Genomic DNA, 20907 nt, shown 5'->3' on the forward strand with positions numbered 1-20907 from the left:
TGTGTTTGGGAAAAGGATATGAATTAGTGACTTTTCAGGTTACTGAGTGCTTGACTTTGGTGTAGGAAGCACACCATTCTTCCCAATATATTGCTATTGTGAGACTTGCTCAACCAGTTCTTAATTGCTTGTTTTGATCTTTTTCTTCATGGTATGATTGATGTTTCACCAATTTTATCTCCAACAAAGTTCTTAGAATAATAAACAACGCTAGAAACTTCAAGTAGATTGTGTGTTTGATTGTTCTCACCAATCATGCTTAGATGCCTCTCTTACATGTCGACATAATGATCGATTACATAGATCAACATCAGCTGATATCAAACTATAAAAAAAATCTGCAAAGCTCAGACCATTCAAATAAGGAACAAAAATTAGGAGTGATGAGATGATCAACGGTCCTCTTTAGATGAATCAGAGGATGACAAACATTGTCAGATAATTTTAGCAATGAACAAAGAATTAGATCTCACTGATATCTATCTATATAGAGCTTGATGTTTAAATCAGCATATCCATACTGAATCACTCATTCGATGATCACAGGTTTCTTTTTCTCTCATCATGCCTTTTGTTTTCTCTCTCAATCATTTTCCTCACCAACCTTCAATTTCTCTTTATTCTTTTCCCGCATCTGAGGATTAAGATTCTCTTAATTATTATTCCAACTCGATGGATCCCATCACTTGCTCGATGGATGTGACCACGCCACCTAATACAACAAAATGATACACCTGCAAAAGTTTCCATTATTCAAAATGATGATATGAGTAATAATAAATAGCAACAGCTATAATGATTATATAAATAATAATAATTATTATTATTATTATTATCATCATCATCATCATCATCATCATGCAGGATGATTGGCTTTGTGTAAGGTCAGTACGCTCTGTGCAAGCAGCGAAGCTTCGGCTATAGAGATACCATTTCACCAACCCACCCCCGTCTCTCTCTCTCTCTCTCTGCTTCGGCCGATGATCTTTTCCGAACCCCAAAATCATGTCGTCTTTCAGCCATTTTGTGCACGATACGTGTACCTAAAGTTGGTCATCGCCATGTCTGCATGATTCCACCATCTTAAAGCTTCATGGAAGGCTCCTTTTAGGTGTCCGAGAGGCGAGCAGTAATGGCGACATCATCAACAACCGCAGTTCTAGTTTTCTGTTGTTTAAATATTGTCCTTCAAACATGGCAAGCGCTCGCGTCTTCTCTCCGCCAGTAGGACATGGCTTATATTTACTCCCCCTGTCTTCGTCAAGAACGCGGAATGGACTCGGCCAAATGTGTGGAAGAAGTCGCCAACCCCTTGCGACACTTGGACGTTGTACAAAAGGAACAGTTTGTAGAGTTATCGATCAGATCTGTATCTCCTTTTCCTCGTCAGGAAAACATGAGACAGAGACCCAAAGACGTGTTTATACGGTCAGTATTTTGTTCCATCTCATACGAATTTTCTCTGTTTCTTCGAAAGTAATTGGAATATCGAAAAGACCTTCAGCGGAACCCGTGACATGGGCTCATGACCTGTAAGATTCGCGTGTTCTTCTCCCACCGATTAAGACTCGCTAGTTGTTGTGATCTGTGACCTCCTAGCTTTTAATATATACATATATATATATATATATATACATGAATATATATCTGCAAGAAACTGCAATGAATTGGACGTCATATATGAGGAGGGAACGAAGAAAATGACGCATATGAGGCGTAAGTTGCAGTCTTCGCAAGGACTCTTGACGCTATATCAACTGCTTGTGAACTCCAAACTGGAAACCGAATCTAGAATGGACGGGGGAAGGAGATCGATAAGTCTCTCCGTTTACCACTACACGAGAGGCGATCAATTCTTTTTCCTCTGTTCTGTCACAAACTGATATATGTATGTAAAATATAAGGGGAGAGAGAGAAAGAGAGAGAGGTTCCCATCGGAAAAAGAAGCCTTTTTTTTTTTCTTGTCTTTTGGTGGTGGTGTTGATGGGGAGTTGCTGGTCCTACTTCCGGCAGGAGAGCCACCCGGCGGAGAAGCGGAGCTACCAGAGCCAGCCGCAGCAGCGACGCCTGTCCTTGTCGCTCAACCAGGCGGCGGCCGAAGGCGGTGGGCGCGAGGTGCCGGCCTTCTCCCAGTTCTCCTTCGCGGAGCTCAAGGCGGCGACCGACGGGTTCAGCCCGCAGAACATAGTCTCCGAGAGCGGTGACAAGGCCCCTAATGTCGTCTACAAGGGCCGGTTACAGAACCGCCGGCGGATCGTCGTCAAGAAGTTCGCCAGGACCGCCTGGCCCGACCCCAAGCAGTTCGCCGTCGGCCTCTGTTTCCCTGATTTTAGTTCAATTACTTCGTAACTTGTTATTGCTGGATCGGTCTTGTTATTGACAGGGAAAAAAATTGTTCCTTTGTCGTGATTTGCAGGAGGAGGCATGGGGAGCTGGGAAATTGAGGCACAGGAGGCTGGCAAATCTGATCGGATACTGTTGCGATGGTGAGGAGAGGCTTCTTGTGGCCGAGTACATGCCCAATGATACTCTTGCTAAGCATCTCTTCCACTGTATGTATGCTCACCACTCTGTTTTTGTCTCTTTGGTTCGAATTGTAAAAGTCTGCTAGTTATTATGCTTTTTGAATTGGAGATCGATATGGTAGGAAGCTGCCTTTTGCAATTTATTTTCTATATAGAGTTGCAAAGGCATCGGAATTTGAATGCTGAGTTTGGAGTTTTCGTTGAACATCTAATATATTTAGAAGTTGGTCAACTAGTGCACAATTGTCAAGTATGAGATTTGTGTATATCAGGTTAAAACAGCGAGTTGCTTGTCAAAGCTCGAAATTAAAATTTTTGATGATAGAGTACTAGATGTTATTCAATTTGACCCCATTAGAATCTAGTTGACAATAATAGAATACCTCAGTACTTTTAAGAGGTACAAATGGTAAAGAAACAAGTAGAATGAAAGAAAAATGTGTTGCATTTTATCGTTAACTACAATTAAGAAATATCCAATATAATTTGTTAGATAGTCAAGTAGTTCCATTAGGAAAATAAGTAGTCTTCATGACATGACATAGATATAATCTTCAACATCCTATATAATCAGTTCTTATTAATTAGCAATTGTTTTGGCTCCTTATTTTACATCTTTAGTATGATGCAATTGTGCTGGTGTATGGATCCATGGTCATTTATCTTTTTTTCTGGACAGGGGAAAATCAAAGCATTGAATGGGCTATGCGTTTGAAGATTGCTTTCTGTATTGCTGAAGCATTGGAGTATTGTAGCAACCAAGGATGGCCACTATATCATGACTTAAATGCCTACAGAGTCCTTTTTGATGTGGTGACCTATTTACTTCTTCTGAAAGAACCTTTTTTTAAAGTAATTGTTTTGTTGACATTGTAGGTCGACTAGTTTAAAGATTTTATATGTTGTGTGTCACCTGTTACTTATTTATAATGTAAAGAGTTGCTAGACAATCATGTTTCTTGTCATATTTAGACTTGGAAATAATTGATTTCAATGCAGTTTCGACTGCAACTCAAACTGAAAATTTTGTATATATATGCAGGGTGGTGATCCACGGCTTTCTTGTTTTGGTCTCATGAAGAACAGCAGGGACGGAAAAAGTTATAGCACTAACCTAGCATACACGCCACCAGAGTATTTGAGAAATGGTATTTCCCTACTGTTTCTGAAGAGATTTATTTAGTTCATCTCATCTGAAGCTTGTATATATCTCTGTATATAGCAGTTTCAAGTTTATGTACGTTCTTTCAGTTTCTACCAAAGCCAGTCCGTGGCAAGCATAGAAAATAACATCTTTTGACACTGGGTATATGTGAATGTTAATTGCACATCTGGTGGACACAGTAATATGTAGGAAAAGATTAGCATATTTCTATGATCAATTAAAATTCACAGAAATTCATTTGTGTTTGTCTCCTACTGTGTAAATTATGGTCAAATCTGAAGGAGATGATTTAGAGGAATTATGTAGGATGCATGAAACATAAAATATATCGGAAAAGCCCATTCAAACATCCATTTTGTACTATGAGGAACAACCTCAAATTCACCCATCACTATGTGCTAGTGTTCACACATTACAACCTTCACTCTATTTGTATGAGATGTATGATCATTTTGATTGTCAGAGGCATGTTCATCGAACTTAACCAAGGTATTTATTTATTGTGTTTGCTTAATTCCAAATGAATATACCATCTCAGAAGCAATATCATTGTACTATCTTTATCAACAAAAATGACCATTATTTAAGATTTATATCATAAAATAGTTGATAGTCATATGCCAAAGGTACTAAAGCTACTTGAAAGACTAAATACAAGGCCGAATGCAAGGCCATTTTGGTCTTCTCTTCCTTAAATTGTGAAGTACAATCCAGAGTAGTTCTCAAATCTGTCACTGGGATTACTGGATTGTGGCAAGTGCTGAGCACCCATACCATAGCATTCATTCCTTATAGTCAAATATGGGTTGGCTCTGCTTTGGCACCACTAACTCTGGCCCAAACAATATCCCCACTGAAAATTTTAGGCTTGCAAGTCGGTGCAAAGTTCTGAAGCAAATTTACTGATAGTAGGCCAGTTGGTGCATATAAGTATCTAAATCTTTGTTTTGAATTACATATGTAAAATGCATTTATCACCAACTGTTGCAGTTCCTAATTTGGACAAAGAAGTTATTCATATTTTACTGTCTTTATCCTATGAATCTAATTCTATTTCTACCCATATCTATATGCACCTATGGACATGTTTTTTTTATGTTTCTAAGAACACATGACATCGTCTCTTATACTGCAAGTCTACAACTAGATTATTGATGTGTTAAAGGCCTCTTAGATTATGCTTACTTTGGAATTCTTTCCCTGCAATTTGAATTTTGTACATTCTGTTTACCTATAAAAACAGTTTGTAATCCATTATTGTCAACTGATCACAGAGGCAAAAATCTTCAGTTTAGTTAGTTAACTACCCATTACTTTATGGTTAGTATATGCATATCTTTGGACATGTCATCTTGCTGAATTTTGCGGTTTTTTAAAGAAGTATTTCTAACAATTGATAAAGATATGTGACAGAACTTGATGTTGCATCAACTCTCCCTTCTTACTGTCCTAGCACACTTACTAACACTCAATAGATCATGATTTATACATTACTTCACAACTTGGAAAATTGTAGGATCACTAGGAGATCAACGAATTCTCATTTTTCTTCCAAAAAAACCCTTTTTTTTTTTTTCCTGTATCATCTTTTCTTTGCATCTTTTTATGGTATCCCATATCCCGATCTGTTAATGCAGTGACATCAGTCATTATATTTGAAGTACTCTTTTTTTCTTGTGAGAACCTAATAGAATGTTATTTTTGTTGAAAACTTTGCATAGAATGGTTAACAGTTTGGACTTCTATATTGTATTTAGTCTACAGATTCCTAGATGCTTGACTCGTGATTCATGTAGCTATATGAAATTGATATATCAATATATTGCTATCTAAGTGAAAGAGAAACATATCCACATGAAAACTAACTAAAACTTCATTTTGGCAGGGAGAGTAACTCCAGAAAGTGTCATATATAGCTTTGGTACTGTCCTCCTGGATCTTCTTAGTGGAAAGCGCATCCCTCCAAGTCATGTAATTATTTTGTATTCCTATAGGACACATCTTTTATTTAATATGCGGTTCCATTTTTAAGTTTTTATGGATTTTTTTTTTCTTTGTTTGCTTTCAGGCATTAGTATATGAAATTGCTGCAAGCCTGTTGATTAATACTGTTGCATCTGTTATTGCATATTATGAAATGTCTCCTTCGAGAACATGGGAAAAATATCAACCACTGTAGACTTAGGATTAACGAAGTCTTCCGACAGGATTGTTTGCGTTAAAACATATGTTGGGTCCTTTCCTAACATTTTACGTTTTTGAGATTTGTAGTTATTGGATCAAACTTTTAGTGGTGTCAGAACAAATCATGAGTCTGAATCCTGTATCTATCCCCTTTAAATGGTATCAGACCAGAACATGAGTTCGAATCTTGCATCTCTCTTTTCCCAGCATTTAATTAGAAATATTTGTGCATTACCCAATAGAGTTTGATGTTCATAACTTCATATGTACACGATATATTGGCAAACCTATACAAGAAAACACAGAATCTTGTACCATATATAGGTTGAAATTTTTAGCAATAGAGAGATAGATTCTAAATGTCGAAAAGCAGAAAATCTTGTGAACATCTATTGTTAGATCTAACCATGGGTATTTAAGGGCAAGAAGACTGGTAAAATTTTCTTTTGTATTTGCAAGGAAGGTTTAAGATGAGTCTGTTAGACGTTGGTTGGAAAGAGTTCAAGAAAGGTTATGAGAAACATATTGGAACATTAACAATTATATGAGGCAGCTGAACTTAATATTTTACATAAAAGGTCCAATTGTTCCCTTGTATATTTGTTCTAAATTATCTTTAAAGGAACTTTCACGAGAAAGAAGTCCTTAACTAATGCAGAGTAGGAAGTAAAAGATTTTATGTCACAAGGCTGCATCACAATTGATTTGCAGTCCAGAATAGTGCTTTAGGAACCTTGTCGAAGGGAAAGTTGTTAGACCCTTGTTTTAGTTTAGTTGCTTCAAAAATTTCTCTCAGATACTGGCTATAAAACTTGAAAAAAATATCATTGCATTGTGCTACATTCTACATCACTGAACAGAAACAATTTGTGTAGTCTTTTATCTTGACTACTAAAGAATTTAAAATCCTGGATCTATATGCTATATATTATTTAATTCTGATGCAAGTGCTGCAAAGCCTTAAAAACTAAAGGTTAAGTAGGATTGAAATTGAATTTATAAAACATAATTTTCGTGATTTTAGAAATAGACAAGAAAATATCGTTAAGTTGGATGGACAAGAAGTCCTTTTAAGTAAATGCTTTAAGTATATTGGATCAATTATTCAACAAGATAAAAAGATCGATGAAGGTATTATTCATATAGTAAAAACATGATGGTTAAAATGACGAGGGGCGTCGAGTGTCTTGTGTGATTATCGGATACCTTTGAGATTGAAAGAAAAAAATTATAAGATAGTTGTGAGACAACAATGCTTTATAGATTTGAGTATTAGACAGTTAAAAAAAAACATATACAAAAAGCTTGTGTTGTCGAGATGAGAATGTTGAGATGGATATCTACTAGAAAAGATATAAAAAGAAATACTTTTATTCGTAAACAATTAAGTGTCACTTTGATAAAGAATAAGATGAGAAAATCATTTAAGATGGTATGGGCCTGTGCTAAGAAGACCTCCGGATGTGGAAGTCAGAAGAGGTGAAATAATTAATGTTAGTGGTACAAGAAGAGATAGAAGAAGACTTAAAAAGACTTTAATAGAAACTATAAATAAAGATTTAAGTACTCTGAACTTAACTAAGCATATGGCTTTTTACGAATCTCAATGACAACAAAATATCCATGTAGCCGATCCTAAGTAATTGAGACTTACGGTTTTGTTGTCGTTGTTGTTGAAGTGCTACAAAGCCAATGGTTGTGATGGAATAGACCTTGGGTTGTAGGACTCTGAAAGAACGTCTTAGCGGAAGAAATTGGGTGGATTGATTGGAAAACTGTGCAGCAAGATGAATTATGCATGTTAATGATTCGGTGCATGGTATGGTGACTGTCAGCGAGAATTGTATCTGGCAATAAGTCAAGCTTTTACCAGACTGTATTATACAGATAAAAGTACTTTAAAATTGTTAAGGGTATGAATTCAGACTTGAGTTGCTAATTTTGTAAAGCCAACCAGGTTGTAGGTTACGTATGTGACAATCAAAGCAAATTTTATATAGATCTGAGTGTTAGACAGTTAAAAAAAAAAACATATACAAAAAGCTTATGTTGTCGAGATGAGAATGTTGAGTTGGATATGTGGAGTTATTAGGAAAGATATGAAAAAAAATACTTTTATTCTTAAACAATTAAGTGTCACTTCGATAGAGAATAAGATGAGAAAATCGTTTAAGATGGTATGGATATATGCCAAGGAGACCTCCGGATACGATAGTCAGAAGAGGTAAAATAATTAATATTAGTGGTACGAGAAGAGAAGAGATAGAAGAAAACTTAAAAAGATTTTAATAGAAACTATAAATAAATATTTAAGTACTCTAAATTTAACTAAGCATATGACTTTTTACATATCTCAATGATGACAACAAAATATCCATGTAGCCGACCCTAAGTAATGGGGACTTACGGTTTTGTTATTGTTGTTGTTGTTGAAGTGCTGCAAAGCCAATGGTTGTGATGGAGTAGAAGAAATTGGGTGGATTGATTGGAAAACTGTGCAGCAAGATGAATTATGCGTGTTAATGATTCGGTGCCTGGTATGGTGATTGTCAGCGAGAATTGTATGGCAATAAGTCAAGCTTTTACCAGACTGTATTATACATATAAAAATACTTTAAAATTGTTGAGGGTATGAATTCAGAATTGAGTTGCTGATTTTGTAAAGCCAACCAGGTTGTAAGTTACATATGTGACAATCGAAGCAAATTGTATACATGTGCCTTGTCAATTTAAGTGCTTATCTTACCGGACTTTGAAGAAAGTTCATAATCACCTGGTCAAACAGAACTTTAAAAATCTAATTGAAGCAACCATCATTAAGTTTAGATACTTAGACAACCTGTTAAAGCTTTGAAAAAAGAACCTCAAAAGACAGTTGGAGAAATGTATAGGAATAGGTGATATCTGAATCCTTGTACTGGAAATCTTTATGCACATACAAATATATGATTACTTTTGACTACTTAAATGAGATTGAAATTCTCGCAGGCTCTTGACATGATAAGAGGTAAAAATATCTTAGTTTTGATGGATTCACACTTGGAGGGAAATTTCTCAACAGAAGAGGCAACTACACTGGTTGACCTTGCTTCTCAGTGCTTACAATTTGAACCTAGGGATCGACCTAACACAAAGAAGCTAGTGGCAACCCTTGGACCCTTGCAAACCAAATCAGAGGTATTGTCTTCCTTATGCTTCTGTTCATACCTGAATAGATGATTTGCTTTTCCTATCATTACTGTCTATAGATATAATTTTTTTCAATTGCACCATAGATTGAACATGAACTAAATTTTCTATAATTGTACTCGTATGATCTATTAAATGTTAATTCAAAAGAGCAACATATATTGTTATTACATTACTGATTGAGTTTAGTAAGAAATGAATTGGCATAATGTTAACTCGAAGATTCAACAGCTTCTAAGTATGGTATGATGAATCTGAATGAAGACCGGGAGCTGGTATTTTCCGCTTAAAAACTGAAGCTTGTGTTCTCATGTTATTTGCAAATTACTAGTCAATTTGTGTGATAGATGCTCACCTGTAGATTGTTGTTTTTGGAGAAAGACAAAGAGCTTTAAGAGAGGAGGTAATAAATAGTCATCATGGCACTTGATTAGGTAATCAACAGATCAATACACAAAGGTTCTTCTGTAAATGGGTTGGGTCTAAATGCAGGTTGATTTGGCAGTCATAGATCAGGATTGCCAGTTCTAACATGAGAATCAATTTTGAATGACTAAAAGTTTAGTGGTTTGATTATTGTATATTGAAGTACTGGAAGAAGCTTTTCCAGTTTTCTACTTTTCTACTTATTATGCAGTGTTGGAACTTGAATGTTCATTTGAATCTTGTTCTGGTATGAAATAGTAAACTCTCATGCACAGGTGCCATCTCACTCAATGTTGGGTGCTGAAATGCATGGAGAAGCCCCTCCGGCCCCTCAGCAGCCTTTTTCACGTATGGGTGAAGCATGCTCTAGAATGGACCTTACAGCCATCCATGAGATTTTAGTAATGACACACTACAGAGATGATGAAGTAACTAATGAGGTATTTACATTAATTTCAACAGCAGAGATGGATTTTGACTTTTAATGTTTAGTTTATAGTGAACTTTGCCTTCGTTTAGAGAGCAAACATGATGCATTGGTCTTTTTCCTTCTGTCATCAGCTATCATTTCAAGAGTGGACGCAACAGATGAGGGACATGCTGGAAGCGAGGAAGCGGGGGGATTTTGCTTTCCGTGACAAAGATTTTAAGACAGCAATCGAGTGTTACTCTCAGGTACTCTTATGCTACATGGTCAAAGATCTAGAATTGAGACAGAAAACCAATTCCAAGCAAAGGGATAGACACAAGGCCTTTCGGAAATAAAATCTAGTTCCCTGAGAAACTAAGATTCTCATAATCTTCGAGAAAACCGATGATATTTACGTAACCTAAGAATTTCTGCTATTTTCGTAGGTGATAATGAAACAATGAAGTTTTCTTTTGCAGTTCTTAGATGTGGGGACAATGGCCTCACCTACGGTGTACGCAAGGCGAAGCCTGTGCCATCTTATGTGTGATCAAGCTGATGCTGCTCTGCGAGACGCGATGCAGGCACAATGTCTTTACCCTGACTGGCCTACTGCATTCTACATGCAAGCAGTTGCCTTGGCCAAGCTGAACATGCAGAGTGATTCCCTGGACATGTTGCAGGAAGCAACCATGTTGGAGGAGAAGAGGCAAAAGAGTGGTAGAGGTCCATAATGCGGCTTTACATGTGGTGATTGGATCCTCTCTTCATGCCCTTGTTGTTGATGAGAAAGTGATCATTGTAGTAGCCTGGAAAATTGTATTATAGGAAAGGGTTTTGATTATATCGTTGCATTTACTTTTCCATTTCATGTGTATTCTCTTTTGCCCCTTCTGTATTGCCAATCAATCTAAACAGTGTTTATTTCTCTTCTTTTTCTGGTTTCATGAAAGAAAATATTTCGGTAATAAGACTTTTAAGGACAGACCTGATTAATTATGTATATTCGTAGAGACCCACTGGCCTGAATATATCAATATATAGATCGAATCTTTTATGGAATCCAAAAATCAAATAATAATCATCATGGGAAAACTTGAAATATCTCAACATATGCAAATTTATCATAAAAAAAATGATTCTTTTTATATAATTATGCAGCTTTGTCTTCTTCATTCTGTGGAGTTCTTTATAATTCTTTGCAAAGACACATTGTCATTACATGGATGACTTTTTGCTCTCTACGGATGACATTCTTGTTTCCGATCGATGTGTGGGAAATGGAAGCAAGAGGAGAAGGGTGGCGCGGGAATCGGATCCGAGGTAGAGAGGGGAGCCGGTGGTCGCAGTGGAGGGGGAGGAAAAGGGTGAGGGCGGGAAGGTGACGAGCGAGGTGGACGGCGACGGCGAGGGAGACGTAGAGGGCACAGCAGAACAAGAGCACCTTGCTGCGGCCGAGGTGCCACCCCGTCATGCCGAGGGACGCGAAGAGGACGACGCACGCCGCCAGAGCGCCTATTTGCGCCGCCACTGCGGGCCCCATCATCGACGAGGGAGATCCTCTACAACGGATTCCATAACTTACGATATGAAATATACGGTCATGATCGATCCAAATAGGCTACTGCGCTTTAAACGGATATTGTTTGGCTACCTGCCCATATCTAACCCACAACGATACCTGCCTTATCATTGATTACAAGGTGGGCCCCTGTATAATTACAAAAAGAAGGAAGGAAAAATAAGACATAAGAAAAATACAAATAAGAAAGCCATTCGAAGCACAAATTCCTATTCATTAAAGACAAGATGGTAGAAAATGCTTTGAGTTCGTATACATTTCTAACAGATTTTGAACACTCATCAAGATTCGTTTACGACATCGGCGGGTGAATTGGTACCGTCGGATCGGTGCTTGCTAGCCTTCACGGTATCTTGAACTAAACGAAGCAATCCCACGCCAGCATCTGACCGAGTCTATGAAGAAATCTTGATGTGAATAATAATTCACATCAAGATTTTACCAAAAAAAGATAATGTAAACATTTTAGGAAATCCTAGTTTGAGCAGGAAACTAGAATGTAATGGAATCCGAATCCCAGTCGAGGTGGTGTTTCCTATTTCAAAGACCAGTCCGAGCCTATACATAGAACCCCATCCCCGACATTAGAGTCTGCGATTGTTTCCTCGCTTGCTTGCAGATTAGAGTGCGCTGTTGAAGAATTCTGGTAAGCGTCTTCTTCTCCTCTTTTCCTTCTTGATTAGTTTCTCGTTGCCTTTCTCTCTCTTTCTCTAGTTTTTTCCTTCATTGCACCGTCGAGTATTTGATAGATCATACTGCTTCGGATCACAGCGAACGAGATGGCGAAGAGAAGGTCGAGAACGTCGAAGCTGATTAAGACCAAGAAGGTGCAGCCCAAGCTGGAGGCGGCCTTCACCTGCCCCTTCTGCAACCACGACAAGAGCGTAAGTTGCACCTTGGATAAGAAGCTCAAGGTTGGTGAGGCGCAGTGCGGGGTCTGCAAAGAGAGCTACGCCACCACTATCCATCACCTGACGGAGCCCATCGACATATACAGCGAGTGGGTCGACGAATGTGAGATGATCAACGAGTCTGAAGAACTCCTTGTCGACGATCACCGCCCCACGGAGCCCATCGGCATATATACCGAGTGGGTCGACGAACGTGAGGAGGTCAACGAGTCCGAAAAACTCCGTGACGATAACCGCCCCTCCAAGAAAAGGCGTTCGGTTTGTTTGGATGATTGTGACATTTGAAATAGGCACTCCCAGGGAGCATATAGTCGATAGATCGCCTTTGTTATTGTCTCAAGAAAACGAAGTAAACCAGGCAGATCAGTTTCATGCAGCTCTTTTTCGTTTTCTAGGTCACGGACTTTTGGGATGATCAGGTTGCCAGTCTTTGAGCAGTTCCTATTCCCCTGTCTTTGAGCATATGTAATTACAAATGAAAATATACAAGAATAAAATGCCATCCCCTCGTTGTGGCGAATGTTTTAGATGATCAAAGTCTCTTAGGAATTCTATCTGATGTTACTGTAAAGGTCGTTTCTACGATGTGGATGTACATAGTTACAGTATACATAGCTGCCAAGTGCTCCTCGAGTAGGAAAGCAAAAATGCTGGGTCTGCAAAGAGACCTACGCCACCACTATCGACCGCCATCGACGTATACAGCGACTGGCGAGAAGATCGTCGACGCTCCGAATAAAAGCGTGCAACTTTGATCAATCTATGTGTTATTGTCTCAGAAATACGAGGTAAATTAGACGGAAATCCGTTTCTTCTGTCTTTCACGCACTATTATTAGATCCTGGATTGCCCCCCATATGTGTAGCAGGTTGCAAAATGAAACCTGTCCCGCCTTGGAGCAATTCCTTTTTCTTCCTTCTTTCTGTTCTTGAAGAAGATGCACCATCACATGCTGAAACAGGTCATGTGAATATATACAGGAATAAAATGCCATCAAAATCATCTCCCTTGAAGTTGCTGCAAGTTTGATTTTATGATAGTATATATCATTTCGTGTGTACATAGTTTGCTCATGGATCTCGCACTCTGTACTGCTTCTTCCTACTGTGATTTTGCAGCAGTACAGGTAGTGTCTAGTGATGCGTTGGAGATCGACTAAATCTGTAAAACCTTTGATTCGCATGGCGTGTAGTGTTGTCATGCTTAAAAGTTTCAGCAGTGTTTGATTTAGCTGCTAGTGGTCTTCCACTTGTTTGTTTCCTGGAGCGTTTGGATTGTTGCAGAGCCATCGGTGTCCTCTCTCTCAACTTAATTGCAGACTATATGCATCGGCAACATTTTATTTACAGTATGGAGAAGAGCTCCGGAAATCAAAACAGAAAAGAGAGGTCATTTTATATTTCTTTTATGTACATGTAATGTTTCTCCTGTTCGTCCATCTCTGAGAGATGTAAGCATGCTCAGGAGGTCCTCTTGATCCATCATGAAAGAAAAGGCATGAGAGCAGCCTCGATCTCCCGTAGAACAATAGCAACGTCATTGTAGTGGATTCGTGCCAGCGGAACGCTTCTGGTCTTAACAGCACGATCCAGCTGCCAATTAAGACAAATAATTAAGAACAAAGAGCACTTGGAAATTATCAGTAAACTTGATCCAAGGGAAAGAGCTCCTACTTTCGCCAGGTAACGGGAGAGTCTGTTGGTGACGTCGGTGAGAAGCTCCTTGCGTTCATCTTTTTCGTTTGAGATGAGCCGGTTGAGGTCGCAATACAAGAAGGTGGACTTGAGGCGAAGACTGTTTTCCATGAGCTTCCATTTGTTTTCGTTGACGTTGGTCAGATGTCCCTCCAAGGCCAGCAGCTCAGAGCCGCAATTCCTGATCCTGTGGGCGCACCCCTTCGATTCCATTCCCTCCTCCCTTTGGTGTTCTTGCTCTTCACCTGAGAGTTGAAGCCAATGAGTAGCTATCACATTGATAAGCCAAATCTGCAAGCAAAATGTCATCTAATCCTACAAGAATGATATCACCAAAAGTGATGATCCGAAGTCAACTATATGGAACCTCAGATGCATTATACAACATTATAATCAATACAAAAGACATGACCTAATACTACTAACATCAACAACTAACTCAAAGTGTTTGCATGAAAATAAATAATTACAATATTATTAAACCTCTATTTATCTAGATCTAAAATCACAAAAGAATAAATTATTCAAATTTTAGGAATTTCAGAATAAAAATCTTAAACTCAAATAACATGAACTATTAATAAATGGGCATCTTACTGAAAAAAAAGAAGAAAGCCTACACAATTGGTTTTTACCAAATAGTACCCTTCACATTTATTTTTTTCTTATTTGGATGAAAATACCCTCGATCTTTTACAAAAATGACTTGATCACATACGCTATTAAAAAATATTAATAATTAATTATAATAAAATTCTCAAAAGATAGAATAAGTGATACCAATCAGCTTAGAATCACTATGACATTAGTATTTTTTTTGTATTTTTAAAATTTTTTGATAATTAATTATCAAAATAGGAATTTTTTGAATAATATTTATGATCGAATCATTTAAGTAATAGTATGTGGACAATTTCATCTAAGAAATAAAAAGAGCACCACCAGGTAAAATATCCTTAATAAATCATTAATATTGATTGTATGATCAAATAGGAAAGGGACTGCCATATGATGAAAAGCCAATATACTGATTTTTTTTGGTAAAAGATCCTTAATAAATCATTAATATAAATATATTAAAATAAATTCATAAAAATAAAATTGTGTATTGATTATATAATAAAGTATGCAAGCATTCCACAATTCAAAATAAATTCCTACTGAATTCACAATGATATCAATGAAATCCTAATATCAAATATTATAAAATATATAAATCAGTAAAATTGCATTCATTAAAACAAGTCTTAAATCAAAATCTCAATGAAAGATACTAAATTAGTTATCAAATAATCAGATACAAAACCATTCATAATTCAAAATAAATTTATGCTTCACAATTTCAAATCATCAGAAACTATAAAAAAAAATCTTACAAAATCCCTCCAATCTTTATATATGAATCTAACATTATAATTCATCTACAGAAGTTTAAGAGTGTCATTACCTGTCTAGGAAATATCCGATTTCTCCTCCGACTTCGCACCCCATCATGATTTGAGAGGAGCAATGAATTCTTTATAGAGGAGGCCATCAGCTTTGTCTTTGCATCCTCTTGAATCAAGAAATCAAGAATTAGCTTAAAGTTATTAAAATATCCCTAATAAAATATGAGTACATTCCACCCCCTTACAAAAAAAAAAGACAAAAAAGATATGCTGCCTCCAAATTCATGAATCATACTTCCACTATATCACTCTATTCTCATATTTTTTTAATTTCATCCAAAAGATATATATATATATATATATATATCCTAGACAAACGTAACATATATAAGAAGATATTTTATTCGATTAGGATGCATCAAATATTTTGGTACTTTTGTCATATGTAAATATATCACGTACAAAAGAAAGTTTTGAATGGATACATTACATTTATGACGCTTTTGAATCATTTTAGTTTAAAAATAATTTATTAGATATTTTAGATCTTCTGAATCATGAGAAGACACATTGCATTCAATGAGAAATGCTTCGGATAGGGTTGGGTGATATGAGCACAAAAACAAAAAAGGAAAAAAAAAGTTTACTCGAGTTGCTAATGTTAGAACAAGTGGATAAATGAAGTGGTAATAAAAAGGTATCACTTCCAATTTGGAGACTCGAGTTGAAGCATTAACCGGGGTATTTGGTCACGGGCATTTCATCAGCTGATTGGATTCTGTTGGGCCCACTATTGGTCGGAGATCATGTCGGTCGAACTGAGGCCGGGTCGGGTCCGGTCGTGGGTTGGGTTGGGTTCGTCCTTCAAATGAATTGTCTCAGCTTTCCATTCTTCTTTGTTCTTTTTGCTAGGACCAAGAAAAAGAGAAAGAACTGTGTCTGTGGTTGTAGCTTTGTCAGAGTTTTCGTATGTTTTAATTCTTGTAGTATCACTTACGGCAAAAGCTCTGATTTTGCAGGTTGCGAAACAAGAATTGGGAGTTGCAGGGTGTGAAGCAAGTGGTATTGTTGAATCATTTTCTTCGCGATGATTTTATGAACAAGTCTGTTGGTTTTGGTCCATCTGCATATAATGCGATGATTCTATCTCTCCTAATTTATCTTCGTATTTGGTTGGTCATTGAAGTTCATTTAATTCTGGAGTGCCAATTGGTGTTGCAGTCCCTTGAGTGACATCAGTAGCATCTGAAATGGAGACGTTAATTTAGGTGTTCGAGATATTTCAGTTTCTATGAACTATAATGGTAGTTTGCCAATGACATATGTGCATTCAAGAACATGGTATTGTCCACTACGAATCATACCGATGTAGCCAAACATATATAGAAGACTATATTCTCTAGTCGAAAGACCTGAAGCTTTTTGTTGCGGTATTCTTTTATCTTAGACCAGGCAATGGAACAAATGTCCACTATCTTCTCTATTTTGTGCAACTCAAGCAACTCTACTTCCAGTATGGCACCATCTCAAACATAAAAGGGTCTATCTGTTTAATGAAGGTTTTTATTTCATAAAAAAATAGATTTTTTTTTGCTCAATTGGAATATTGTTTCCTTTTCATTTTCTGGTCTACATGTATCGGAATATTTTCTGCAATTGCTTTTCATGCAATTTGTTGCAGAGTGAAGTTATAGCTACAGAATCTTTTGTGTTATTGTTTTTCATGCAATTTGTTGCAGAGTGGAGTCATAGCTACAGATACAGCAGGAGATGTAGTATTAGATATTGAGAGGCTCAAAAGGTCTTCTAATAGGTGCCTTGGAAACCCAACAATGACAGTGAGCAATCCTATGATACCTAATGCAATTATCCCTGTAATATCATGTAGCTACATGTTGTTACCAAAGTGTTTTAATCTAAGATATCTTGTACTAAATTTGTTTTTCTGTAGGAGAGAACTTGATCATACCGAATGGAGAGGTGGAATGGTGATGAGCAAGATGTGGATGAGGCAACCAAAAAGGTTGTCGTTAAAGGTATGGAATGTGTGTATGGATTAACAACTAATGAAGAAAATAAGATCAAGAGATTAGGAACACACAATTAGCATGAAAATTGAGGTGGTTGATGCTTGTATCTCTGTCTTTGCATATTTGATTGCATCAAAGATGTAAAAGGACCATTTCATGACATTCCATTGCATGTGATTTTTAGATTTGGCCTACTCTGTAACTTTTGTCTCAAATGTATAGCTTGTTATCCATTTCTGCTAAATATGATACTGTGATGGTGTACTTTAACTTCTTCACCTCAGATTCACTATTCAATTGCTGGTAAGACTCATTTTAGATAGTGAACAATTAATTTGCCATGTCTCAATAGTCCATATCCTAAAGTAGAATTCTTTTTTTCTCTCTCTAATAGCAGCCAGTTCTCACATGGAGCAATTTAAGCAAGCTCTGGCTTCAAAGTTGCAGCCAATATTTCTATTTCAGATGTAGGAGACAGAAGATGTAGGAAGTTTAATCCTAGAAGGGCCATCAATCCCAGGAGAATCCTTCTCCTTTTTGCTTCTTTGTAAGTATCATCTATTACCCTTTTCATGCAATGGTTTTTCCATTGATCAATTGGGATAAGTTTTCGATTTCATTCTATTCCATGTTGTCTTAACATGGTTAATGACTCGGGATTTTGTGGATATTTCAGAAACTTAAAACTTGCTGACAATTAGAAGCTCAAGTATCATGTAAAGGAGTCAGGGTTTTCCGATCGCAACGTTTATCAGCGAAAACTAATAAGATTTAGTACTATTTGGATCATCTGACTAATGGAAGATCCTTGCATGAAAATATAATATATACTATTTCAACTTATGATTCAGACAATTGATTGATGCTTTTAAACATTATTTTGTTGTTGTAAGGTAATGTCTCATTGATCCTTAACACACAATTCATGGTACCTTCTAAAACATACTACTCGTATATTTCCTATGCTGATGATTTCATCATCATGCTGGATGTTTGTCATAACATATACATCATGCTGGTGTTCATTTTCTTTGATGATGGCTTATCCTTGTGTGTGCAGACAACTTATATTTGAGGCTTTTATGTTGTGTATAGTTTGCCTTCATAAGAGATCAGATGCCGTTCCTTTCTCCATGACTCATAACTTGTCTTCAGCTTCTGTATCCTAGTAAACATCCACTGTTCATTTCCTGGGCTTGCATGGAGTTTAGGTTGACAGATAAACCACACTGTGGAAAATGCTTGTTTGGCTGCTTTTAATTATTTATATAGTACCTAAAAAGTGACTTTGTTGTTGGTTAAATTCTTACCTGAGACAACAAAAAAATATTGACATGGATCAGAGTAAGAACAATAGAGTAGTAGATTTGTTTCATGAGAATAGTGTAAAATCACTAATATTTGACTACTGCTTACAGGTCTAGCATGGAGACAATGACTCTTATATTTCTCACACTTTCAGTCTATCAGCGACAATGCTAGGATTGATAGACAGATTGTTTGTCATTGTTCTCAGGATGATCAACAGTTGATGCAATGGGAGCAGCTCATTCTTGGAATTTGCTACATGAACTTATGAGCCACTAGCAAGTTCTAGAAAAAGGATAGATACCTGCACAGTTTATTCTGAGTCATTTGACATCTTTCATTCTTTTTTTCCCTTCTCTTTTTGCCTTGGAGTGGTTAATTTTTCCGAGATTTTGCAAGTTTTGAGGATTTTTATTCTTGCAGAATTGGAAAATGCATTGTTTATATTGTTACAGATATGATTTTAGTGGTTTTACAAAATATTCTAATAAGCTAATGGATATAATTATTTGATTAATATGTTCAATAAAATACTGTTTAACAAAAGAAGTACGTATAATTAATAGAATGATATACAATATAGTCATTGGCATGTGATGCCAACCAAAGCCCCTTTCCTTGATGCAACAAGAACAAAAGATGAGAATAGGACTGTTCCTCCATAAGTTCTTACTTTCTTCCAGAAATGTAAATGGAAGAAGAGTGTGTCTGAGCAGCATACCCCAATAAGGAAATATTGATCTGATCTGCACTCTCCATGCCTACAGGAGACGTGCAGATCCATCCTTCCTTTCTTCAATCTTCTTCCTATGTAGAACAGACTAGATTTCATGCTACAATAGAACTCCTAAAGATTTGAAGGCAGCCTCTGTCAGACTTCATCAATCGAGGCTTGAGAGGTATGCTGATGGAGGAAAAAATAGCTTTACTGAAAAGAGATTTTTATACCACTACGATTCACCCAAAAGAAGCAACAACACAAATCGATCCACAGACACAAACATAGAGCACAACGCAGTGTTGACACTCCTCTTATTGGCTACTCCAAACGTAGTCTCCTGCAAGTAGTAGGTCAAGAAAACAAAGGAGAAACCAGGAAGGTCATGGTAAGATGCACGCCAACGTAGTAACGACGGTGATGAGAAACAGGTGGAGGGGCTTCTTCAGCAGGGCTTCCTGCACATGCACCGGCGACGGACGCCCTCGCACTTGCCGTCGGGGAAGCCCTCGCCCTGGCAGACGCTGGCGCAATTGCTGCTCCTCACGCACGTCCCCTTGAACCTGGTGCTCGCCGACTCGCACGTCCTGCCTTCCACCGCTACCATTTCCTCTGCATGACATTCCCAACAACAGCAGTTCCAGGTTACAACACTTTACATCACAATGCATTCAGATATTTTTGGTCACCAATCTCATAAAGGAAGACAACAGGCAAGTAGATCTTGGTTTGATTTCACGGCAAGTGATTCCAACAGCTTTTATCTCTTGATTAGTCGTCCAAATTCACTGCTAACTTTGTAGTTCTCCAAAAGAAAAAGAAGTCCTACCAGAAGCAATTAGGAGAAGGGAGAGGAGGAGAATGAGCACTGAAGCTTTCTTGGTGAATCCCATCGTCTTCCTCCTCTGTGGCCTCTGGGGTTTGCTTATGACAATAGAGAGGCAGTAGGATGCCATATTTATAGTGGCAATGCTCAGTGCTAGTGCTAGCTGGAAGGGACTTTACCTTCCTTTTCTCTCTTTTCTCCACGTCAATTTGCAGGATAGTTCTGGAGAGTCGTAAGGCCAAACAAACAAGAAAATAAAGGTCGTGCTGACTGGTGAGCACTAATGAGTTCAGTCCAACCAAAAAGAAAAGAGAGAAAAAACACACAAGGTTTGATAAATGTCTAATCTTTTTATTGCAACAAAGTAGAACAAATGTGATTTGTCCACTACTTCACATGCGTCCTTTTCCCACTGCACAGTGACACAATTCAGTAGGAAGAGCTCCTTTTTATTTTCTGATCCATCTTCACATTAATGTCACTTGGAATTGCACAAGATGTCATGTTTTATTTAAAGCACGTGTTTTTCGTTGAATTAATATTCGATATAAC

The 20907-nt window shown here is 37.3% G+C and overlaps 2 protein-coding genes and 1 long non-coding RNA gene across 4 annotated transcripts; 2 read left to right on the plus strand and 1 right to left on the minus strand.

Moving 5' to 3' along the window:
• The first annotated feature begins 1728 nt into the window (after positions 1 to 1728).
• Positions 1729 to 10831, plus strand: LOC135585730 (serine/threonine-protein kinase BSK1-like). 2 transcript variants are annotated; one of them, XM_065179993.1, is made up of 9 exons: positions 1729 to 2307; positions 2417 to 2552; positions 3205 to 3338; positions 3568 to 3673; positions 5576 to 5661; positions 8863 to 9051; positions 9765 to 9929; positions 10051 to 10164; positions 10378 to 10831. In XM_065179993.1, the coding sequence occupies exons 1-9, from the start codon at positions 1984 to 1986 to the stop codon at positions 10630 to 10632; spliced, it is 1509 nt and encodes a 502-aa protein (XP_065036065.1). In that variant the 5' UTR covers positions 1729 to 1983; the 3' UTR covers positions 10633 to 10831. The 2 variants fall into 2 exon arrangements, with proteins under 2 accessions (XP_065036065.1, XP_065036064.1); XM_065179992.1 differs by having other exon boundaries at positions 1850 to 2307; positions 3205 to 3377.
• A 1428-nt stretch (positions 10832 to 12259) lies between these two features.
• Positions 12260 to 12825, plus strand: LOC103983351 (transcription elongation factor 1 homolog). The gene is made up of 2 exons (XM_009400575.2): positions 12260 to 12649; positions 12787 to 12825. The coding sequence occupies exons 1-2, from the start codon at positions 12260 to 12262 to the stop codon at positions 12823 to 12825; spliced, it is 429 nt and encodes a 142-aa protein (XP_009398850.2).
• A 7142-nt stretch (positions 12826 to 19967) lies between these two features.
• LOC135671787 (uncharacterized) lies at positions 19968 to 20498 on the minus strand. Its single transcript, XR_010512848.1, has 2 exons — positions 20359 to 20498; positions 19968 to 20141 (listed from the first exon to the last, which is right to left on the minus strand). It is a non-coding gene; the product is annotated as an uncharacterized LOC135671787 (long non-coding RNA).
• Between the last annotated feature and the right edge of the window lie 409 nt (positions 20499 to 20907).

This window comes from Musa acuminata, chromosome BXJ1-4 (genome assembly GCF_036884655.1).
Source record: "Musa acuminata AAA Group cultivar baxijiao chromosome BXJ1-4, Cavendish_Baxijiao_AAA, whole genome shotgun sequence".
Lineage (NCBI taxonomy): Eukaryota > Viridiplantae > Streptophyta > Magnoliopsida > Zingiberales > Musaceae > Musa > Musa acuminata.